General features: G+C 48.7%; 1 protein-coding gene across 1 annotated transcript in view; it reads right to left on the bottom strand.

Moving 5' to 3' along the window:
- The window catches only part of SYT17 (synaptotagmin 17), a 40,851-nt gene that overhangs the window by 1,969 nt on the left and 21,838 nt on the right, over nucleotides 1-17,044 (bottom strand). Inside the window, exons 6-7 of the mRNA XM_049791724.1 lie at nucleotides 16,314-16,434; nucleotides 15,350-15,505 (exon numbers count right to left, since the gene is read on the bottom strand). Coding sequence (XP_049647681.1) covers nucleotides 15,350-15,505; nucleotides 16,314-16,434 — 277 coding nt within the window. The remainder of the gene's footprint in view (nucleotides 1-15,349; nucleotides 15,506-16,313; nucleotides 16,435-17,044) is intronic.

Below are 17,044 nucleotides of genomic sequence, written 5' to 3' on the forward strand. Positions count from 1 at the left end.
ATATCCACGGGCACTGGCTGGAATATTAAGGATTAAAAAATCTCCTCAGGAAAGAGAGGGATTTTTTAAGAACAAATGTCTGCAGGGGCTCCAAATCCACCCAGGCTTGTGGAGCAAGAGCAAGTTCAAAGGGGGAGCACAGCCTGGTGTTGGAGCCATGAGCGTGGCACAGAGCCGAGCGCTGTCACCACTGCCCCTGCCAGCAGCGCCAGCTCTCCAGGGCTGCTGGAAACCAGCGCTGGCAGCAAAGCCACATTTGGGATCCCTCACGGCAGCACCCCCCGAGGCAGCGCGCACCCTTCCAGGCAGGCAGGACACCGAGCACTAAGCACTCGACCTCGCTTTTAGCCACGCATCTCTGTCAAGGCTGTGTATTTCCTATTATAACGTATCCCGCAATTAATTAGCGTTATTTTAACGTGCTACTCAGTATGTCTACCATCTCCATACTCTGCAAAGGCTGGTTCCTAGCGACTGCACCAAAACGGGATCTTGCTCTGGGTGACTCAGGTGCCACCTGCCAGCGCAGTCCCAAAATCAAGCTGTGCAAGGTTATATCTTGCTTTATACCTTCCGACAGCTCTGACACACACAGTTTCTGGGCTGAGATACTTCTGCTCATAAAATTACCTGGGGATATTTTTGGTAACAGCAAACCTTCAAATGTCCAAATCATTTCTCCAAATAATTGCTCTAAAAAGAAATTACCCTGAAACTCAGAGCATTGTAAGTCTATCTTCAAACTACAGTTAAGAAAGAATTGGGGGGTACGGCCCCCTCCCCCGTAAGGAAGACTGCATCTCTTCAGTTTGTCGCCATCAGTTATCTAGGGGTGATGCCATCAGCTCTCTGCGACGTGCCACCGATGTAGTGCCCCTGTCAAGAGCCCAGGCTGATGTTGTCTGGAAAGGCCACCTTCTGAGGACGTGGTGAAGAATTTTAAGCCATCTATCTCCAACTAGTAGACACCTTGTCAGAGTTATTAACGAGTTCTCCTACAAGGCAATGGATCATAATTGTAGCTAGTATGACTATGCTAAATGTCCTGCTATGATTTAGTAACCTAGAGAAATCAAATATTGTGATAAAACTAGATAAAAGTACACCCAAACCAAATGCCTCCCTTATTTTTTATATAGGATTTTTTCTTCCTTTTTTCCATTCTTTTATTCCAGAATGAAAGAAGATGAAGCCTAATCCTGGGAAACAATACCGAATAATTTAAACCTAGAAGTTTAAAGGCCATCAATTAATCACATGATAAATTAACAGTGGGGATGCACCCCAGGCATACCAATTCTTCAAAAATAATCCATGTCAGGAGTGTAAAATGAGTAGTTTTAGTTTAGGGTGTGCTAAAGGGACCGTTATTTTACTGTTGATCCAAGTATTCTGAATTCTTGTAAAGCATCTTGCTAATCTCATCGCGTCAGGTAATTAGCATGTTGATTCCTTTAGGGTATTAATGGGCTAATTATACAAGCATTGTTGCTTCTATTGTTAACTAGTTTAGATAGCACCAAGAGAATTCTCTTCCCTTGCTGAAGAACAGGGAAGACATTTTCCAAGGCCAAATGCTTATTCACACACAGACCATGAGAGGTGGCACTCGATTCGACCCCAAGTTTACAAACTCATAGCTTCACCGCAGCAGCTTTCTCAAAAGATGAGATCTTTGTGTGCCAAAAATTCAGCCTCACTCGTCAGTTCACGAGCCTTTAAAACTCAAGGACATGCCTTTTCTCGAAGACTAATTGCTTTATTCCACTCTTAAAATGGCCAGTATTTGCTGAGCAAATTTGCTGATGGTTGAGCTGCACAGAGATGTTGCATGGACCTCACCCAGGAGAAGGTGCTGAAGTTGGTATTGCAAAAATAAGCCCTTTGCTCACATTCAGGAGCACAATTTTCCCTGTTGCTGCCACCAGTTCTTCCAAGAACAGCTTGGAAGGAAAAGGGGAGAGCTGCTCCCCCCGCACCAGGATGGGAACCCGTGGTGCAGCGAGGGCCAGCAACGCAGCCAGCCTCTGCTTCCAGCTTCTCACCTGGGCTCATGGCCTCCTACAGTTTTCCTTTCCAGATGAGGAACCCTGTCCTTGGATGCCAACAAGCATGCACTGGCCGTTACGCTTAGTACACCATTTACACTGGTGCCCGACACTTCAGTCTGCTCCAAAGCCCAGCAGAAGGGGTTAACATCACACTCTCCATACAGACCCCATACGTACCGCTCATGTACCGACCAGGACCCCCAGGTGCTCTGACACGATCCCAAAATGACAGCTTTTCAAGATACAAGGTGAGCCGCACACCGTTCCGGAGCTGAGCCCTGCCCTGGCTGGACAGGGACCTGCCGGCGCAGCCGGCACCTCCGGAGAGACCTGGGTGCCCCTTTGAGCAGGAGAACCCTGCAGAGCTGCGGAGGGGCCACCAGCCTGGGGCTGGGCGGGCTCTGCCACAGCCCCTCGGCTTTTTGCACACCCACGCGTGTAGCGACCCACGTACCACGGCTGGAGTCCCGCCTGCAGTGGAGCCAACTCCGCGCAAGCTCACGCCTTCAGCCTCGGGAGGAAAAAAGCTCCTGCTCTTTCCTTTCAGCTTCTTCCACAACCGGTGGAGGTGGAGAAGCCCCTGTGGTCCAGCCAAGGGGTGCTGCATCACACTCTGAGCGTGGGTTACAGTACAAGTGGACCAAGCTGTATTCCCTGATGTCTGAGCATCCCCTTCCAGAGCCTGAAAGGAGCTCAGAGTAGATTTCAGATTAAATCTGCCCTTGGCCACAAAAAACAGTAACTCTGTGGAGCTGCCCAGAAGCAGAAAATGAGGTAATCATCATTTGGCGTTTTCAGACTGACCCAGACTCTGCTTATAGACAGGTAGACACTGCTTTCCATTTAAGAAACCTATTTTCCTGACAGAAACTACACACCTGATCTCATGAGCTCTTTTTCCACCATCACAGTAATTTACACAATAGCAACATCCATTTCCAGGCCAACACAGAGCAAAAAGCAATTAAGGAAGCAGAGTTCAAACCAATTCCGTCTGCAGCTGCTCTTTACTCAGGGATTCTTTTGGAAACAGAAAGGTTCCTCTAAAAAAAAAAACAACCAAAAAACAAAAACCCTCTTTGTAATAGGAATGCTGAAATATAAAAGCAAAGTGGGTTCACTTATGTCCATTAAAAGGGTTGAAGTAATGCGATTGTGGTGGGTTGACCCTGGCTGGGTATCAGGTGCCCACTAAAGCTGCTCTATCACTTCCCCCCTCAGCTGCACAGGGGAGAGGAAATATAATGAAAGGCTCATGGGTCAAGATAAGGACAGGGAGAGATCATTCAGTAGTTACTGTCATGGGCAAAACAGAGTTGACTTGGGGAAATTAGTTTAATTTATTACCAATCAAAGCAGAGTACGATAATGAGAAATAAAACCAATTCTTAAAAACACCTTCCCCCCACCCCTCCCTTCTTCCAGGGCTTAACTTTACTCCTGATTTTGTCTACCCCCTTCCCCCCCTCCAGTGGCACAGGGGGATGGGGAATGGCGGTTGGGGTCAGTTCACCACACGTCGTCTCTGCCGCTCCTTCCTCCTCAGCAGGAGGGCTCCTCACTCGTGCCCTGCTCCAGTGTGGGTCCCTTCCACAGGCTGCAGTCCTTCAGGCACAGACTGTGCCAGCGTGTGTCCCCCACGGGGTCACAAGTCCTGCCAGAAAACCTGCTCCGTGGGCTCCTCTCTCCACAGATCCGCAGGTCCTGCCAGGAGCCTGCTCCAGCGCGGGGTTCCCACAGGGTCACAGCCTCCTTCGGGAACCCACCTGCTCTGGCGTGGGGTCCTCCACGGGCTGCAGGTGGAGATCTGCTCCACCGTGGACCTCCCTGGACTGCAGGGGGACAGCCTGCCTCACCGTGGTCTTCCCCACGGGCTGCAGGGGAATCTCCGCTCCGGCGCCTGGAGCATCTCCTCCCCTCCTTCTGCACTGACCTGGGGGTCTGCAGGGCTGGTTCTCTCACATGTTCTCACTTCTCTCTCTGGCTGCCGTTTCTGCACTGCACCGACTTTTTTTGCCTTCTTAAATCTGTTATCACAGAGGCACTACCACTGTCACTGATGGGCTCAGGCTCAGCCTTGGGCCAGCGGCGGGTCCATCTTGTAGCCAGCTGGTATTGGCTCTGTCAGACATGGGGGAAGCTTTTAGCAGCTTCTCACAGAAGACACCCCTGTAGCCCCCCCACTACCAAAACCTTGCCACGCAACCCAATATAGTGATGTAAATAAAACATTTTCATGTTATATACTTATCGATGCAGCACTCCTAAATGATCCATTTCAAACTGATGGGGCCCTGGGTGCTACATGAAACTTTTCTTCGGGGTAGGAGTCCACATCCCCCGCATGGCTCCTGCGCAGGAGGGGTGGCTGGGTCGCAACCCCAGCCTGGCTGCCACGCTCCTTACACGGCTGAGCAGCACGGCACAGCAGGTACCAGGCATTGCACAGCCCAGAGCTGCACCCCAGCAGTGGCAGGGACTGCCATGAGATGCGATGGGACTTAGAGCTCCAACATTTGGCTCCAGGTGCAACTCCAGCCTGAGCTTTCCCTTGTCTCCTACCAATGGTGGTCACATGGAATTGCTTTTCAGTGGTCAACAGTTTCGCATGTCGCTATGTAACCTGGCATTTGCCTCTGACCCGTGAGCTTGCCTGGATGGCATCAGCCCTAGCACTAGATCCAGCTAAAATGCTCTTTATCTTCCCTTTTGCCTCTACACTGAGACTTGCAAACCAAGTACCTGTGAAGGGCATGACTGCAAAGTATTTGTGATTTATGAGTTATGTGCAATAGTAAAATTTAAGCTGGCATTTCAGATACTAATTCATCCTTTGATTGAACATATTGGCAGCCTTGAAATGACCAGGAAGGAGCACTAATTCAGAAAATTTCCTTAAGCTAACTTCAAGGCTATCAGTACCATTTATGTGATGGGGGACAAGCTTTATGCAGAAGCACCTTGCTCAGCTGGGGCCAAAAAGCATCTGCATCTCCTGAAAACCCTCTGCCAGATGTGCCCAGCAGTTACTCAGCAGTTACGGCCATGCTGCACCACCGAGTACGACCGCACAGCACCTCTGCTGCTGCCTGCAGCTGCTGGAGCACCTGCTGCAGCCTCACCTCTACCACTGCCTCTCCAGGAGTAAGGGGCAGGGAAATCTCAGCACACTGGGGTGGGTGGGAGCTCCGGCACAAATAACATAACTCTTCTTCAGTCACCTACATCAGTTACCGGCAACGCAATCAAAACCATTTAACTCGGAGAGAAGAAAAACAACAAGCAGGAACGTGCCTCTGGTTTTCATCTGTCTTCTTACTCAGGCTGAACATCAAGCAGAACATCCTCACCAAGTTTATACTAGTCTGCCATTAGCTTATTTACAGCACACCACCACCCACTCGCTAACTGCCCCCAAAGTTTTTTCTTTTTTCTTTTTTTTTTTTTTTTTTAATGAATGCAATTTGACTGCATCCTGCATATTTTAAAATGCCTTTAACAATGGAGCACCCCTCGGTGCGGCTCAGGTGCACCACTCCGACACAGGACGCTGCAGCATAACATGCCAGCCGGCACGATTCCAGAGCCAGCCTGCTGCTGCGGGGCGCATTTCCCAGCAGACACAGCCACAGGAACCAGCTTCCCAGTGGGAGAAACCCCAGAGGAATTAGAGGGCCCTGCCCTTTTCCTTTCCGCTACAGGACAAAGCTGTTCAATCTAAATACTAGGGAGCAAAAATCCAGCTTGATTTTTAGAGCTGGTCTAGAGGAGAAGATTGGGTGCCTGGGTCAATCAACAGGCATGAAAGTCGTTAAAAACATCCAACCCATTATTATACACCTGCAGTCGCTGTTGCCACAGCCTCTAAAAGCTTCATCTGATACCCTCGCCCCCCCCAGGCTAGAAACTGAATAAACACCTACATGGTAAATATTCTTACTGCAAGGGCTTTGCAGCCCAGGCACACCAAACCCTGCAGCCCAGAGACGCGACTGCACCCCAACAGCCGTGCTGGCTGCCGGCTGGCGTTGTGCTGTGAGCTGCAAAACCCACAGCCAGAAACCTTCAGCCATCAGCGTCCCGCTCCGGCGGCCACACTGCACGCTGTGCCCAGCTGCATCCTCGGCTTACAGCCAAACCAGGGGAAAAGGGAAAAATAAGCCAAGACGTGCCCGAAGCTGCACACAGGCAATTGAGCGGCAGAGTCTCCCTGAGGAGACAGGTCTCACGAGGCCATGGGGTCTCTCCGGCAGGAACCGCGATCCTGTTAGTACTGACCCATCAATACTCCCTGCACTTCCCCACTTTAGTCTCAGGGCTCGGCAGGGTCTCAAAAAGTGCCCTATTTCACATGCTCACACCGCTCACGCAGGCAACGCTTCATCCCTCACCCTCTGCAGGCAGAAACCAATGCTCAGCCTTTTCCATGCTGGCTGTTGTGCTCTGCCATCAGCTCCTGGGTCTGAGCTGTCAGGTCAAGCAGGTCTGAAAACTACTTCTGAACTCCTTGACATCAATATTAAAAAGCCGTTTAGCACAAAGAGGGTGCTGCTAGGAGCAGGCAGCAGCAGGACTAATGATGCACGCTGTGAAGATCACAGGTATGGACCAAATTCTGCCCCTTGCTCCTCACGCGTGGCCCGTAATATTTAGTAGGGAAGAGAGAAAAGCACAGGAGAAGATGCAGTGGTTTCACATTTATCAATTTAATCTCTGTCAGGCTCTGATGTGCACATAAATCTCACTTCCCAGCATCTCTTCCACGAGGCTTCTCCCTGCAACAGCTGTACCTGCCCTGTTCCAGAGGGAACGGGAACCGCTTAAGCACATGGCCAAATCCTGGCCACGCACAGACCCACCGCAGCTCCAGCATCCAGCTGCTGCTGCACGTGGGAGAACACCACCACACCAAGGAAACCCTCTTTGGCACACCAAGGAAACCCTCTTTGGAAAACCATTTCCCTCCTCGTCCTCCTGCGAGGGCAGCCCCTGTGCTCTGGCTGGGGCAGCCTGGGAAGGGGACCCCACGGATGCACCCGACGGAGCACCCCAAGCCAATTGGGGTCTGGCCTCAGATAGGGAGAGAAAAGTCCTGTAGGAGAGCGCAGGGGAAATGCAAAAGCACAAGCGTGTCTTGCACAGATCTCAAGGATGCACAGGGATGACACCTCATGAAATTATCTCATCAGGAGAAGCTGGAATAACAGACTGCATACATCTATTGCAGCAGCCCGGAGGATATTGAAAAGGAGTATCTACAGTTGGCCTTTTCCACCTCCAACTCCCCTGTTGTTTTTTTTTAATCACATCTTAATTCTCTGCAGTATGGGCCCCAGATCCAACAAAGCCCATGAATGGCTTCATGCCTATTTATACACGTCACAGGAACAGGCTCCAACACCGATGCCGTACAGCACCTGTAAACGAAGGCAGGGATGGCCGCACGGGAGAGGCAGCCTCTGCCAGCACATCCACGCGTCTCCTCTGACAGCCACGGGGCCAGGCATAGGCATTTCATTTCCAGACATGGCTCTACCGCCCAGAGTGGCTACTGCCACTGAGATTTTTCCTCATTTGATACACAGAAAGATTACAGCCTTGTGAGACATTTACACAATTTCTTTCACCACGGCATGAGCCAAACAAGATGAAATGCTGAGGTCGAGAGAGGCATGACACTGCTTAAATTAATGGGCTTGGCAAAACGAGCAAGCGCTGACAATCAGCCCGGAGAGAGGAGGTTTTGCTCCTTTCTTTAGGAGAAAAAGATTCCCCCAAAATTCGAGAGAACTCCAGGACAGGCGGTTTCTGCCATGTCTGCAGTGAGGTACTGTTGTTAACTAAGTCAGTCTCCACTTGAAGAATCTAATTTTGCCTTCTAAGCAAGCAACAGATTGGCTCAGGAAGCATCAGCATCTTGTTGCTTTCACCAGGATTAATAGTGTTTCACTCCTCCTCGTTAAAGCAGCCAGTCTGCTGCAAAAAGCCAAATCCATCCCCGGAGCATCTTCCCTGAGTGAGCCCAGACCAGGATCGGGGCTGCGTGACCACAGGCTGACAAACGGCACCTCTCACAGAGACCAACAAGCCACCGATGGGGATCTGGAGGACGGAGAGCAATGGGGACCTTCCTCCGCCAGGAGGGTTTCGAAGCCTGTGCATCGTACCCGCCGCGGAGAGGCTCTGCCAGGCAGGGTGGCCTCCAGGAGGCCAAGGTCTCCTGCTGCCAGTGCACCTCCCCATGCCCCTCTCCCACCACCCCAAGAACAGGAGATGTCCTCATAAGACCTGCTGGGTCACCTCATGTGCCCACAGGGCCTGGAGCAAAGCAGCCAGGACCGCGGGAGGCACCGGCCGGGAGCACTCCGCTCTCCCCAGATCCGAGCACGGACCATATGGTGTCTGGTGCATAAACATATGAAGTATTTTATAATGCCAGACACAAAGGCCAAATTCTGATCTAAATTAAACAGGTGTAAATCCCCAGAAAATCCAGTGCTGACATCAATGTTTTTTTCCCCTTTGGCTAAGATAGAATTACACAGGTTTAAGCGCAAGATTAGATTCTGCTTCTGAGCTCCAGATATGTGGAATATACAGACAGTCCAATACTTCAGAAACACACATCTAATAGACAACAAGAAACAATTTTCTAGCAGCAAGTTGCCTAATAATCTATCCATCTAAGAGATGTTACGTTGTCCAACATGATAGCATTTCAAAACAGAAACCACTTCTTCCTCCCGTGTTCCAGCACAGGGAAAAAAAACCAGTTTCATTTGCTTCACATATTAGAGGAGATTTTTTCCCCCCAATATATGTTTGCAAAAGACAAAGTGCCTGAATATTTCTTGTGAGAAAGAAAAAGCAATAGGTGAAAGGAGAGATGAGCATCTGAAGCAGCAAGTCAAAATGTAGATGTGTAATGACCCCAAACACATCAGTTTCCATCCCTGCAAACAGGCACCTAAAGACGATGCTGGTATCTGAAGGTCATGCTTTCACATGGCTAGGCAAATCAAAATTCAGGTGTATTTCTGGAGAAGCCTGAGGACAAAACTACTATCAGCCTTCAACCTGCTCAGCTAATTGGGACATTTGGAAATCAGCCTGTTAATTACAAAAATACCATTAAAAAGCCTCACTATCTCTGCATCCCATTCATGGGACTTTTACAAATCCCGTGCAGCGCAGGCAAACACCAAAAGCATAACCTTGTCTCCAGCATCTACACCGCAAGTCTGACCACCAGAGCTGATGGGGAAAAAACGAAGAGTTTTAAGATCTGAGGAGCTTCAGCTGTCTTCTCCTCAACCAGGACTCAAGCTACCTGGAGGCCCAGTATGAATCCTAGTTAGTTTTATTTCCAGCTGCGATGGGTAAGTGTGGGTCTGAGCTGTGAGCCTTTGGCACAGCAGTTTGCCCCTCCGCCTAACCTGGGCTCTCTTGAAAGGTGAGGTCTGGAGCTGATGACCACCTTCAGCCTTGGCCCATCTCCATACAGCCTTTTCTGCCAGATCAGGGCTGCTCTCTGCCCCCCCCATCCCCACCGCCACCAACTGCCCCAGACACTCTGTCGTGTGCGTCAAGAGCATCCCAAAATATTTTCTATTGAACATTCAAAAAATGCTTATTAGACAACATACAAAAAACAAACTGGTCTGCCCCGGAGCATCTCCAACATCCCTGGGAGTGAAGGGTGACAGCGGGCCAGAGCTGTGCTCACCAGGGGCTGCCTGTGCCACTAGTGACCATTTATTCCAGACAGAGAAACATCCCAAAACATCCACTTCCAACAAAAAGGCAGGATTTCAAGGAAGACCCAATTCCTCTCAAGCTGTGATGCTACAAAAGGAATAAATATGCTCAAACAGGCAGTAGTTCTTCAAAAGGAAAATATTTCAGTGAAAGTAAACCAAACTACCCAGAACCGCACCATTAGCAACACACACCAACAATGAATTTCTTCCCTTCTGAAAACTCAAACTTCATTAAATGGTCCTTAAATTTTCCCAAAGGCCAAGGGAAAGGGAAAACGAGCCAATAGAGGAACCAGGTATATTGCTATTGAACAGCAATCTGTTATTTTAATCAAGTACTGACTATTAACTGGAAGTTAATTAGAGCCCTGGGACAAAGCATCAAAGCGATCACCAGCAAAGTGAAGACACATGTTGTTACAGCACTCAGTGCACAGAGATGCTTGATGGTATTGTCAGCGCTCCGCTGCAGTAACCATTGAAACCACAGGTATAGGCGTGCAAAGTCTCAAAGTTCAACAACGCACCCTCAGGAACTCAAATACTTTAAAAAAGAAATAAAATGAAAAAAAAATGGTCGTAAATCTTTATAGAAAACAGAGGCACAGTCCATTTTTAAAACATATTGAAAGGTGAAGATAATCATATAAGATCCTACAAATGGTTCAGAAGAGAGAGTGCCTATGAGCTGTGTCCTCAACCAGTATTCACCAGCTGTCATGCATGTATCAAGACCCATCTCTTCATCAACAAGCAAACCCTGCCCCAGCCTGCTTCCCTCCTCTGGCAGGGCATCCTGTCCTGCTGGAGCCATGGCCACCTTTCCCACGGGAACGGTGCAGTGGGACAAGCCCCACCACTGCTCTCCATCAGGCACCATCAGCCCTGATGCTTGTCCCAGCTCCAGCTATGCTCTCAGCCAGGTCAGACAGCAAAGCAGGTTTTTCCTCTGCGTTTGCACAGATGGTACCCAGAGCACACAAATTATTTTTCCCTCTTTGGGGACCCTGCTTGCTTCACGAGACCTACGGATCCCATCAGGTGAATAGGTACAAGAGCTTATTTAGATGGAGAAAGAGACACAGAGTCACCATGGGACCTGAGGGAGACATATATTACCTAACTGTGAGCACTGAAAGTTGTATTTTTTATGGTAAGTCATCAAAAGATGTTAACGAGTTACCAAGATGCGGTTTGCCCTGAAGCACTGGTGTTTTTTATTGGGCCATCTGGGTTTTACTGCAACGCAAACAGCGTTACCAATGATTGTTATTAACAACATTATAATCATTAACAAAATACCACAGTGCTCAGATTTCAGGTGTCATCTTACCTCCTGCTGCACAGCCCAGGCTTTCTGAAGGTTAGGCTGGGATTTAGAGGACAGCCTGCCCAAAATCCCTCAGCGCGGAGAACATGGTGTCTCCAGGCACCCAGCATCTAGCCCTCCTGAGCACAGAGGCTGCAGTTGCACCTCAAATATCCTTTTTTCTGCTTGGAAATGACCTCGGTCAGCTGCTGCCAGCGCCAAACTCCACCTTCCCCTTATCGTGGGACAAAGAATAATTAATACCTTTGTTCACAGGTATATGTGGTTAGGAGAACATACTGGTTTTTAAAGCCTGCCCCATTTCTCTGCAAGAGGTGAACCCATGACTTGCTTGCACTCGAGCAGATGGTGGCACATGGGGGATATGTGTCAAGTTGCCAAGAACCAAAAAGTGGAAAAAAGAACCGCCAAAAAAAGTGCATTTCTGTTACAGATGCTCATTACCTAGGCAACATGTTTGATGGAGTAAATGAAAATCAAACATCATCTCCACTAGCTGTTGCCTCACTCATCATTTTTTCTGCCGGGACATTAGTCTTGTTATGAGTATCACTCACTTTCCTGGTTTTAGCCTCTTTTGGTGAGAAGCTGTGAACAGATGATACTTGGAGCAGCGATCCTGACCCTGGATGCCTCTTCCTGGAGAGGACATCTCCACCTGAGCTCATCCCAGCTCATATTAGGCACTAAACTGGGACAAGTGAGTTTGTGACAGCTCCAGTAAGCAACTGAGCTAGGAAGAGGGGAAGGCAGAAAGGCAGCTTGTACAAGGCGTCCTGCACCAACATGGAAGGAGAAGCATTTTGGTCTGTAAATGCCAATAATTTACCATGTTGAATCCTAGTATGTCCAAGGAGGAGGAAAGATCTAAGAACAAGCCCAACCCTCCCCAAATCTTGGCTAATGCAGAGCTCACCCTGTGCACCCCATCTTGGAGGCACCCACTGCCCGTCTCCTAGTCCAGCTGCACATCAACCCTGCATTTGGTCCAAAGTCCAGCTCTCCAGAGCACCACCAGGAAGGCAGGGAGCAGAACGGTGCTTTTCAGAAAACCATCCATCCAGTGTTTGCGCACACAGTCCTTGCTGAAGTCAGAGCAAAACGGTCCATAAATTCTTACCGCAGTGCACTAAACCCAGACAGTTTGCTTCAAGATGCACAGGAGAAAAATACACAGGGAAAAAAAAAAATTAATCTTACTTTGTCTAGATAGTGCCTTACTTTGCAGTGTGGTACCAGCCACACAGAGGGAGCCAGGAGTCTCAGCTGATAGGGACTGGCACAGCTCCACTGCTTTCCAGTGAAGCCAAGCCAATGTAAAGACAGCTGCAGACTGAGTCCAAAATACGAAGCCACAAAAAAGGTTTCTTTAAATTATTGAAGATATACTCACATTTGTGGCTCCCAGGACTGCTTTTACAGCTCTCTCTCCATTCAAACCATCATCATGCACCCTTCAAGCAGGATTATTTTCCTTTTCAATTGGACTTTGACTCAACAGCAAATTTAATTAACTGACCTAATGGACTAGAGCTGTGGACTGAAAAAAATAAGAAATAAAAAAACAACTCCCACAAAACACGCAACAGAAAGAACCACCACTGCAGCCAAAAAAAAAACCCAAGTAGAAACAAAAAACCTAGAGAAAAAAAACATGGCTTATGCTCCTGCTCTGTAGAGATGCAAAATAATAAAAAGATCCTCATGTTGTGAGGTACAGCTTCTCCATTCTGGCAACCATTTGCTCTTTATTGTCTTTTAACAAAAGATCCCAAAGCCCTTTACAAGCTTTTAAGCTGTGCAATACCCTAACATGCCAAGAAGCCAGCTATATGGGGAATACCACCATCCCCATCCCAGAACCTCAGCCAAGCTGCACGCTGATACTCATTTTATTAAATCCTTATAGATGCACACAGGAAGAAACTGGTGCTGCACTCCTTGTTGGGGACACACCAACATCTGGAGCACCTCCATCACTTAGGTGAACACTGAACGTGGCTCAGCATCTTCACCACCACTATGTCCCCTGAACCACCTCACTCCCATGACACCGCAGATGCCTGTGCAGGAGTCCTGATTCAAAGGTCCTCACAACAAGACGGGCTCTTGGCTCCTCTAACAGTCTTGGCTCCTCTAACAGTCTTGGCTTGGCTCCTCTAACAACAGGAGGCAGCGCAGGCACCGAACCAGCAGAAGACTGTACACACAACATGACCAACACCTCTGGCTCCAGCTATATCTTGGCTACACAAACCACGTGTCTCAAACTACAGAATCCCGACCACAGCAAAAGCAGCGAGCCCAACGATGTCCACGGCAGTGCCATGCCCGACCTGCGCGCCACCCTTCAGTCCAAGAGCGGCCACGAGAACCTGGCCCTGCAGCTCCTCCGAAAAGCTCTGCAGGCTCCTTCCCAGCTTTGGAGCTGCTGGTGACATTTCTGGCCCGGGCTTATTTATTGCAGCATTTAAAGCAGGCAACACGTCACTTCGAAAGTGAAGTACCACTTAAAAGGCACACCACTGAAATCTGACTGCATTACATATGATTATAAATCAGCTAACTTCCCACTGACTTATTTGAGAAGACATCAATTTGCGCAGAAAAAAAAAAATCAGATATCCACTCATTAATGCTGACTTCATCAGCTTTGGTGAGGAGCAGCATATTCCCCTCACCCTTCTGACTGCATAGAGCTGCTACTCTACCTTTTCTTCTTCTATTAGGAAAAGGGGAAAACAAAGAAAAGAGTATTTTGTGCCTGTCACAATATCACCTGATAGAAGCTTCCAAGAACAAATTCATCATTGCACATGCAAGGGAGAGTCAGAGTGACATGCATGCAAAGCAGTGATTAATTATAGACTTTTTGCTGAGGAAATTTCTGAGCATGAAGGGCAAAATTTAAATTGCTGATCAGCATTGCTTTTGTTATAACATGTTTGGAAACAAACTAATGGGTTGGAATTAGGCTCCTTGTACCAGCTTTGACACGTGTATCTGCCATGTAAGAAATAAAATTAAAAAACACTTCAAAATATGTTCTTTCAGATGCAGATTCCTTTCTCTTCATCAAAAGATGGTGAGTAATGGGTGGAAAGCTGCCAAAAAACGTGTTTGTGAAGCACGGGAGCCCAGTGTGGCAGAAGAGCGTGGGTCCCAGCGCCCAGCGCCTCTGCTCCTCCAGAGAGCGAGAAGGTCCGACCCTGCTCCTGACGGTGCCCGAGCTCCACAGCACACATAGGCTGGGTGAAGTCACGGCACGGGAGGGAAACCCCCCGCTTCCTAGGGTTCCCTGCAGCCCTGCTCAAGACCTCCACGCTGTGGAACGGCACAAAAGACCACCAGCCGCACCGGGTCCACGGCCTCGGTTCAGCTCCACCGCTGCTGCCCAGCCTGCGGGCGAGAGCGCAGCTGGGGACTCGTCCCCGTGCTCTGCTACTCCTGCTCCGAGCAGCACGCCCAGTTGCCAGTTCCCACTGACTAGAGAATTCTATTCATGCCTAGAGAATAAAAATAGGAGATACGGAAATTGTTTAAAAATAGGAATTCCTAACCCAGCCAAACATCTCCTGCGCTGACAAAGCTCTCAGTGGGGTTAGCTCTGGGACTCCTCCTGGCCCACAGCCTGCATGGCCTGTGTCTTGGTCTAGCTCAGCTGCGCCACGCAGGGCTTGGCATCGAGTCGAAGCCCTTTAAAAATAAAGGCATGAACAAACCTGCTTACATAACAGGCGAAGTCAGTGTCAAAACACCTATAGCTGCACCATCTCACTGGCAAATTATGTCAAGAACCAGAAGTTATCTTTGCCAGTGTTTGGGCTCCGGGATCATTCAATACTTCCCTCTCATTCCTCTAATTTTTGACTTTATGCCCAAGCTGGTTGCCGCTGAGAAGTGCAATTAATGCCTCCTCCTCCTCCTCTGCACAAAAGCATTCCCAGTGGCACCAATTAAGCACAGGACCCATGAGGTGTGCTCCCAGCCAGCTCCAGCCATCAGGTGGCAATGCTGGGAACAGCTTCTGCAGAGGACTGAGAGCTAATGAGGCTTCCCTGGAGACCCCAGCGATGGTCACCCCTTGCAGGGTGGCTACTGGGACAGACACCGTGCTGCACAGGCTCATCTGCACACCCACAACTGCTTCTTTGTTCACCTTGGAGGCAACCATGACCGTGCCGAGTCGGTAACACCACCACATTTACCTGTGAACACTAGGCTGGCATTCTCCAGTTCTTCCTGTGGAACCTTGAAGCTGAAGGACTCGTTGTAGAAGGGATCTATTGTCCCTCGCATGCAGGAGGTCTTCTTGGTTTTTGTTAATTTTAATCCATGAACAAGCTGAATTTTCACAAAAGGATCTGACAAAAAAACCCACAAAACACAGGCTCTGCATTACAGGTGTCGTGAGTCAGTACCACGGTTCGTGAAGGTTGGGCACCGCTGGGATGGACCATACTGGAAAACAGCATTTGGAAATGACTGGGACTTGTACCACTGCGCCGTTCCCAGGGATTTGTAGTGGAGACAAAAGTCAGGCAGCTGGATTAAAAATACTCACTGCCAAAACCACAATTCACGACAGCCTTGATAGAGGCCAAGCATACCGTTGTTTTTGGAAAATGCCAATATTCTGGCAGCACCAGTGGCTGGGGCAGGGAAGAAGGGAAAAACACCTGAGGACATACACATGAAGCAATTACCAGCCAGCACGCTCAGAAATGGCAGGGAGCAATGCATGGACACTGGAAAAACCTCACAGCATCCACACAGCAGTTAGAGATCATAAATGAAACCACCGCAACATTAACATGCAGGCAGCACGCAGCATCTGCAAAACACAGCACTGCCACAAAGGGACTGCCTTACAGAACACAACACGGGGGTAATGTAGAGCTCCTGGTTCCTCACCTCTTACTTGTTCAGAGATTTTTACTTTAAATATGGCAAAGGTATTCACACCTTCCATTTTATCTCAGGATAAGTGTTCCAAATACTTTCGTTATTGTTGGCTATATATATATAAAATGAATATCCGGAGCCTTGTATTAATAGGAACTGAGCATCCAAATCCCCTGGGTCCCCACAAATTGCAGCCTCACCACTTAACTGCTTTAAAAGCACATATAATCTGTGCATGAGTAATGTGAGAAATGCACTGCCCTTTACCTGAACCTTGGCTCATGTCTGTCTGAAGAAGCTGTTTTGCTCTAATGATGTCCACGTTCAGTCTTCCCGCGCTGGGTAGGTAGTTTAGTGACAACAGCAGCTCTCCTAGCTCCACTTCATTCTGCACGGAAAAGGGAACATGGAAATTCAGAACAGAGCTCAGAGGGGAAGAGCAGGAAGAGAAATTAAATAAATCCCATTTGTCTAAGTGCCTGAAAAATAAATTTTAGTCATGCTCTAAACTGCAACCAAGAACCACCTGGTGGTACCTCGTGCTGAGTAGAAACAAGAAAGAATACTATCCCCAGGCAAAGATCGTTCTTTAATCGCTGATCCTTCACCAGCTTTTCAGTGGTCATGCGAAGAGGACCTATAAGGAGGAATGAATACAAGGTCAGTAGTTTCTACCTGCTTCATTTTGAACGGTTCCAGGTGGTTCTGATCTTAGCAACCTCACCTCCTTAATTAATGTACAAAACACGGACCTACTGGAGAAGACATCCTCTTTCCTTCCCAGCCCCCAAGGACCACATCAGCCTCTTGGGAAGTTCAGGCATGAGATGGTTAATGCACCCCTGGGTCACAGGAAGGCAATTCAGGAGACACATCCCCTTGGCATATGGCCTGTTCTACCCAGAGACCACGGCACAGCTTAACTTGCTGTTCATCAGGCTGAACCACAGCCATAGCTTCACATCAATATAGCTGTTCAGCCATTATTTCTTCTCCTT

Source organism: Accipiter gentilis, chromosome 33, assembly GCF_929443795.1.
Source record: "Accipiter gentilis chromosome 33, bAccGen1.1, whole genome shotgun sequence".
In the NCBI taxonomy this organism is placed as follows: Eukaryota; Metazoa; Chordata; class Aves; order Accipitriformes; family Accipitridae; genus Astur; species Astur gentilis.